Genomic DNA, 7,813 nt, shown 5'->3' with positions numbered 1-7,813 from the left:
CGACTATCCCAAAGAGTTGAGTAAAAAAATTAGCGCTCACACGAAAATTGGTTCACAACAATTACAAAGTATGTGAAAATATAACACAAACAACAACATATCGAACACATCGTTAGTGCGCTCTCGAAAATCCCTGCCGAAGCACAAACGAAACGCTCTGAACGAGTGTGCCACTGAGCCGCCAGCACTATTAACTGTACACTTTCCCACAGCACCAACACTTTTCCTCGATTTTCACAAATTTTCATTATTCAGTTTTTCTTGGCTACTCAGTGGCAACGGTACGGTAACGGGAAAATCTTCCAACTTTAAGAAAACACACCAACCAACAACCAACTGTGGCCCGGTGCGCGATTAATAGATAGTTGCAACAACAACATCCCCAACGTCAACGACGACGACGACGACGACGAAAAGCCATCACACAACAATAACAAAATACAGAGTAGCTTATACGAAACGACCGCACAAACACACGCATATATATTCGTACATACGACTACATCAGCATACACACAAACGTACACCGAGTTTTATATATAGAAAATTTACGCACAGCTGAAAAATTTCCTTTTGGTGAAACAGTGAATTTCGGTGCGGTTTTCCTTCATAAGTTCACGTATCGATGAGATTTTTCATTGTGAATTTTTGCTAGTGGAAAATGTGTTGAAAATCTTATAATTGTGCAACAAGAGCCACAATGAAAATTATTACAACAAAGTGAATTGTGTTCTAAACAAATAAAAACAAAATCTGGGCATGTCAAAGTTTAAATGTAGCTGCTGCTATAATCGTTCGTTCGTCGCGTCAACACTTCCATTTTCGGGACTCCACCCAGTTTTGTGGTCACCGAAATAATATACAAAATACGTAGTTCTAAGAAGAAGAAGAAGCAGCAGCAGTACTTAGAACAAGCAATCACATTGCGTCTAGCCAAATAGGCTAATGAGGCCATAAATACGTATGTACAGATGCAAATATATTTGTGCCAGTGGGTGTGTGCGCGATCTAAGTAGTTAATAAGCTTGATTGCAGATTGAAAGCAGATCTTTAAGAAACCAGTAAATATTTTGTTCTAGTAATTCTTCGTCGGAAAGTGTATCTCAATAGTGTCGTGTGTTTGAACTTGTGTAGCCGCGCCGTTTGCGACGCCCGCAACGCTCGAAATAGCAGGGAAAATGCTAGAAAAATGCCCAAGATGCTCACATGCGACAAGTTGATGACACATTTTACTGTCATTGTGACCGCATTCCTGCTACTTCATTGCATTGGGTTTTCACCGTTTACGCCGCAGACGTTGCGCGCCGTTGAGGCCACTCCCGAGGATGAAGCGTAAGTTAACAACTTTAATGAATAGAAAAGTGCACATAAACAACATGTACATACATACATATACACACTAATATGAATACATACATATATACATAAATATTCCCGATACACAAGAAAATAAAATTAATTAGTTGTTTATGTTTTGCTCTGCTGGTAATATTCGTCCAACGTGGAGCTGCTCTCAAAAAAATTAGTTATTTCAGAATTTTTTTTATTAATATTAAATTTATATGGCAAACTCAGGTGCTACGTATACCTTAACAACTGGTGCCCTTGACTTCATGGCAGGCATTCTACTCACTCAAGATCAACTGAAAAATCGGCCTTGAAACATTGAGAAAATCGAAGCATTCCCGAATGGACCCGTTATCAAATTCCACGAATATCTTTATACTGAATATAAACCTAAAGCCTACAATAAACCTAAAAGGAATTTTAATTGAACTATTGTATAATATCGGAGCAAAATGTTAAGTTTGATATACTGATAAAAAAGGGTGATCCGATTGGAGGGTTTTCTTCCAATAGCGTTTTTTAACAGATCACGCGTGACTACTGTCAAACTAAATACATATTTTGTTCCGTATTCATTGATATTTCATCATTTCATCATTTCGACGCTTTGTGAAAAGTTTTCATCGCGCGCTCAGGTCAACTTTTGGGGTACATAACCGTTCTACCGAACACGCTATTCAGTAAACCATCGGCAAAGCTGAGTATAATTTTATATTATTGGATGATACTCGACCGATTGGACCACGTACATCCCGAAGGGAAGAGAATATTGTGATTGCGGAACAATCGATTCGGCGCCGATATCAACAACTTGGCTTATCTTTTGGCACAACATCGCCGATTTTAAGCAAAGATCTTGGTTTGAAATCGTATAAAATACAGCTAGTCCAACATTTGAAGCCGACCGATCTTCCAAAGCGTCATAATTTCAGTCGTTGGGCTCTTGAAAAATTCGTCGAAGATCCGCATTTTGAGACCCGAATTCTGTTCAACGATGAGGCTGATTTAATGTTTAATGGCTACGTTAATAAGCAAAATTGCCGTATTTGGACTGATAAGCAGCCCGAAGTCATTCAAGAACAGCCATTACATCTATTGAAAACAACAGTTTGGAGCGGTCTATGGGCTGCAGAAATCATCGGCTCATAATTCTTCAAAGACGAGGCCAGCGCCAATGTAACAGTGAATGGAAAACGCTATCGCGCCATGATTAACGACTTTTTGATACCGGAAGCCAAAGCCCGTCATCTCAACAATATTTGGTTCCAACAAGTCGCAACAACACGGCGCTACTTGCGATACAGCTCGTGAAACAATGGAATTACTGCGTCTTCGTTTCCGTGAGCAATTTATCTCTCGACTCAGACCAGTGGATTAGCTACCAAGATCGTGTGATATCACACGTTCGGACTTTTATTTGTGGGGATATGTAAAGTCTAAATGCTTTGTGGATAAACCAGCTTCGACTGAGGCATTGGAAGCCAACATTACTAAAGTTATTCTCGAGATGACGACCGAAGTCCTCCAGCAAGTCATTCAAAATTGGTGTTTACGGATGGCCGAATTATGATGCAGTTGCGGAGCACACTTGAAAAGGTTTATCTTTACAGAGATAATAAAGATTGCCCAGTCAATTGAATTTTCGTTGTTTTATTTCAATTAAAATCCAATACATCTGAATTGAACACCCTTTACATCCAAGCTAAATTATTGTATTATAAGGTAGAAGAGTTTGAATCGAGAATTCAGCGAAGTGTGCCAACGGCCATATAGTACACGGGTGCTTTGGTCGCCGTAGCCGAATGGGTTGGTGCGTGACTAACATTGGGAAGTGCGTTGGTTCGAATTCCCGCGCATGAAACAGCAAAATGATAGAAAAAAGTTTTTTCTTATAGCGGTCGTCCCTCGGCGGGCAATAGCAAACCCCCCAGTGCATTTCTGCCATGAAAAACCATTTGCCGTTCGGAGTCTGCTTAAAACTGTTTTTTTCTGGGATGACGCCCGTGGAGAGTAAACTCTTACAAGTACTGCTATACCAGCATAGCAGTATGCACGACTTGTAGCCTCACACCTACGCCTACGTACTAACCAACTCCATAAGTCTCTCCATTTGTAAACAAAATCAAGACGCACTCCACAAATGGGAGAAGGAGCTCGGCCAAACACCTAACAGAAGTGTACGCGCCAATTATTTATTTATTTTTAGTAGCATTTCTTGGAAGAACACACACCAAGTTTCAGGCAGAGCGGGTTATTTCTTTAAGTTTGGCATTCGTTTGAATCGAGGAAAAAGTTCTTTCTAAACCCGTCTGCAGGCAGCTCGAAGAGCACATACAAAGAAGAAATTCTTTAGCCCAATAGCCAGAAAAATCAGCTCATAAGGCTGCCATATGTCATCGGGACCCAAAACATGATAGTCAGCAGCCCCAAGTTCCACCAAGATATGCTTCTAGTATATATATTTTTTTTTTATTATCCGGGTTTAACGGCTGGACAAGTATTTCGCTTGGGTATAAAGGTAACTTGAACAGATTTTGTCTCATTTGATTTTATTTTCCTATCTTTGAGCCATTGGAGTTTAAAATTTTTGAGCCATTTAAGTTTAAGTCAATTGCGAGTAAAGCAGTGTTATATGCAAAAGTGCCGATGATAGTTTCCTCAGTAAGTGGCAGATCGTGAGTGTAAAGCAAGTATAAGATGAAATCCATAATACTCACTTGGGGTAGCTAAACTTTCGCAGAGCTGAGGTTTTCCGTCATTTTGTTTTACAAAAAAGTGCCGATTTTTTAAATATGATTTGACTACATTTTTTGAAAAGTTTTTTATAGGTGGGTCTATCTAGTGGATGAGCTGCAGGGTGTCTTTAACTTTTTGAGCAGTACTTAGCGAGGGTTCGATATCATGGAACGAACATGAACGAATGAATACCAAGGTTGCCTTTTGTATACTTTGCGCCTAATAATGAAAAAACAGTGAAATAATAATGAAAATTGTTTTCGAAATTTTCTCCTTCGAAGTCAAAACACTTCTGTATTCGCTTAGACCGATTTTCAAAGCACTTTTTTTTTGATGCTCGGGAACAAATGGAAATCATTCGATGCGAAGACGGTCTGTAAGACGGAGGACTTATTAATTCTTTTTGAGTGCTCAAAAAACTTCTCTTGTGTGAGCCGATACATGTGAGCTCGCATTGACCTGGTAAAGTATGATTTATGTTCAGCTGCCGATTTTCCTTAATTATTCGAAAACTTCTGCAAACAAATGGTTGTGCACTACTCAAAATTAACTATTTTAAGTTTCTCTAGTGGTTCAGTTACGAAATGAGCAGATTATCCAAGAAAGCAGGCGGACGTTTACTTTGAAGTGCTTCCTCTGTGAAAAAATTTTGTTCGATTAAGCTCGTCTCGGAACACCCATACTGTCGATTGCTGTTTTTTCCGGCTTCTGTGAATAAATCCAAGATTCGTCGCCTTTTACGAAGTCGTAGACGTTCTTTGAATCACCGTCTCTCTTCAAGATTTCTGTACAACATTCGGCACAAGAACTCATTTGGGCAATTGTTAAATTGTGCGGTACCCAGCGAGAACAAATTTTCTTGGCCACCAAATGCTTATGCAATATAGAATGTTTGCCAGTAGCACTAATGCCCAAGAATGCATTTATCTCGCACCGCATCAATTGTATCTGGCACAACCACCGCTTTTGGATGGTCTTCACAAAATTCATACTGCAAGGATCAACGGCCACGTTGGAACTCTTTGTGCCAGCGTTTCACAGTCGCTAATTGTGGTGCTTCAACGCCAAAAGTCGAAGTATTATTATTATTATTAGAAGGCCATTACGCACTGCGACCAGAGCTGATCTATTTTGGGTTTGTTGTTCCAAAGGTTGCATGGAGATACTATGATACCACCAAGGTGATGAAGTCTCTGTCTGCCCAACGCAGGACATTCACAAATCACATGTTCCGAGCTTTCTATGTCCATTTCGCAAAAGCGGCAGACATTGGTCTCAGATAGACCAATATTATTTAGATGATACCTCAGGCAGTGACCTGTAAGATATCCTGTTACAAGACGCAGATCTACTCTGCTTAGTGAGACCGGCACAGTTTAGCCAGTGTGCAGCAAATTTTCTTTCTTCCCATTTCCTAAGGAATTCATTAAAGCGGCCTTTTGTGAGTCCACAGAAAGGCTCAGGACCAGTAAGTTGCATATTTGCTCCTTGTTTTGCAAGGTCATCAGCCATTTCATTTCTCTCATAACCTTCATGTCCCGGAATCCAGACTAGTGTTACTACGTTGAGGTTTCCTAAAGTATTGAGAAGGATTAGGCAATCATTTACCAATTTAGAGGTGACAGTTGTTGATAGAAGGGCTTTTAGAGCCGCTTGGCTATCTGAAAGTATGTAGATGTGAGTACCTCTCATTTTCCTACTAAGGCATTCTCTCACACATATTTCAATGGCATGTATTTCTGCCTGGAATATTGTTGGGTAGGATCCCATCGGAATCGATTTTTTGAATTTGGGCCCATTGATTCCTGCCCCTGTTCTACCATTTTCCAATTTGGACCCATCAGTAAACCATAGCTGAGAGCCAGGTTTGAAAGTGATAGAATTAGTTCTCCAGTCTGTGCGTTCATTAATTATAACTTGGAAGTTCCTGAAAAGTATTGGTTTAGGTGATAGTATATCATCCCTATGAAGAATGGGACTATGTAGGAAGTCTTCTAAGATCTTTAAATGTCCTTTCATATCCCCACTTTTAAGTTCCGATATACCTTTTAATCTTAAGGCACTCGAGAGAGCTTCCCTTTCAATCAAAATTGGAAGCGGTGGTATGTTCAGGAGCACACCCAATGCATCTGTGGGACATGTTTTCATAGCCCCTGTAATACCAACACATATCAGGCGATGCAGTTTGTAAAATTACGTCGAAGTAAGTTGACCAATGTAATGCTGTACCGATAATCTACAAGTAAACTGGTACGCTGACGTCGAGCGTTGTCAGGATTGCTTTAAAAATAAGAACGTCGGCTATTCCGGTGATCGACTGCATGGCCGAATGTATGATTTTTTGATCTTGCTAAATGTTAAAGATGACCGCTCATTAAGAGCCTCAATACACCCATACGAAAGAAACGAGGAAGAAGTGACAAAAAAAAAGAGCCGTCATCTGAACGGGTTGGTATTCCATTCGCAATGGATTTCCGAGAATACCAGCTGGTTGATCTGTAAACGATATCTGATATTTGATCTCTTTATAATTTATCAGGTGTTCACAATTGCATACCCCTTTTATAGGCATCAAGGTTTCTCTGCAGCTAACCTCCCGCTCACTCTCACTCTCACCCTCTGCCTACCCCTGGCACACTCACTCATACTATTAATTGGCTTGCTTTTATGCTAAGTAATTCGCTATTAATTGCACGTTTTCATTTCTGCTTTCATTTCCTCTGCTTGGTGGGTTTCTTGCTAGCCATTGTGGCCTCCTATTTCTACTTGAAATTTGTCATTTCTTTTGAAGCAGGGTACTTACGTTTGTACATATTGTATGTAAGGATGTGGGCGTGCATGATTATAAGTGCTTCTTTGTTTTTAGTTTTGTAACAAAACATTGAATTGTCAGAGACAGACCACTCGCGTGCCTTAATGCTCAAGAGAGGAGGTGGTAATTTCTTTCTTCTTTGGTATCTTTTTTTTTTTTTTTTTTGTGGGATTATGTAGATGGCAACGATGGTGGCCTACAGATGCCACATACTAAACCTCCTGACCAGCGGCCGGGCGATGTGTTAAGTCGATTTACAATGTAGCCGATATTTTTATGCAAATGCGGATGGTTTGGTGGTATTAGCGCATTTGTAAAAGTTTTTCGGGTGGCAAACTGCTAAGCGAAATTTTATTTCTTTTATTAGGTTGGTGCCTTTTGTTCGTTTGAATTTGTCAAAGCTATACTGTTTATGAACCATTTTACAGAAATAGGCACTCAAAATACGTCGACTTGGTTAGGCTGAATGATGTACAACAATTTCACATAGACCAGAGTTGAGCTCATTGGATTTTACTCTTGATCATAGTACACTATTTAACGGGTTAGCGAATTTTAACAAAATTTGATCTTCTGATGCGTAATTTTCACCAATGAAAGGAACAACTTAGAACCAGTGCAGATATGCTGCGTTCTGCAAAATGCTAGGAAGTGACATCGAAGGTGTTCTAGGAAACCTTTAACGTCAACTTCGTTTCATGCTTTTCTCGCTTTACTTCGCGTCAGTCCCAATTAGGCTGCTTGAGATGATGTGCAACCCATGGCGAAAAATATGGTTTAAACCTGTTTGTTTAAAAACTGTTTTATGGCCGATCTTTACCTCCTGGGCGATGCTACGACTACCAAGACGTAAGACTACAACTTCGATTATTTTTGTGATTTTTTCGACATTTTCGATATTATCTACATTCCTTCCTA

General features: G+C 39.9%; 1 protein-coding gene across 1 annotated transcript in view; it reads left to right on the top strand.

Annotated features, from left to right (window-relative positions):
- Positions 1-274: 274 nt before the first annotated feature.
- LOC128863116 (voltage-dependent calcium channel subunit alpha-2/delta-3) overlaps positions 275-7,813 on the top strand; it is a 58,950-nt gene continuing 51,411 nt past the window's right edge. The window contains exon 1 of the mRNA XM_054102067.1: positions 275-1,332. Coding sequence (XP_053958042.1) covers positions 1,190-1,332 — 143 coding nt within the window. The 5' untranslated portion in view covers positions 275-1,189. The remainder of the gene's footprint in view (positions 1,333-7,813) is intronic.

Source organism: Anastrepha ludens, chromosome 5 (assembly GCF_028408465.1).
Source record: "Anastrepha ludens isolate Willacy chromosome 5, idAnaLude1.1, whole genome shotgun sequence".
Classification (NCBI taxonomy): domain Eukaryota; kingdom Metazoa; phylum Arthropoda; class Insecta; order Diptera; family Tephritidae; genus Anastrepha; species Anastrepha ludens.
Note: the sequence above shows the minus strand (reverse complement) of the source record. Positions and strands in the feature narration are given on the sequence as shown.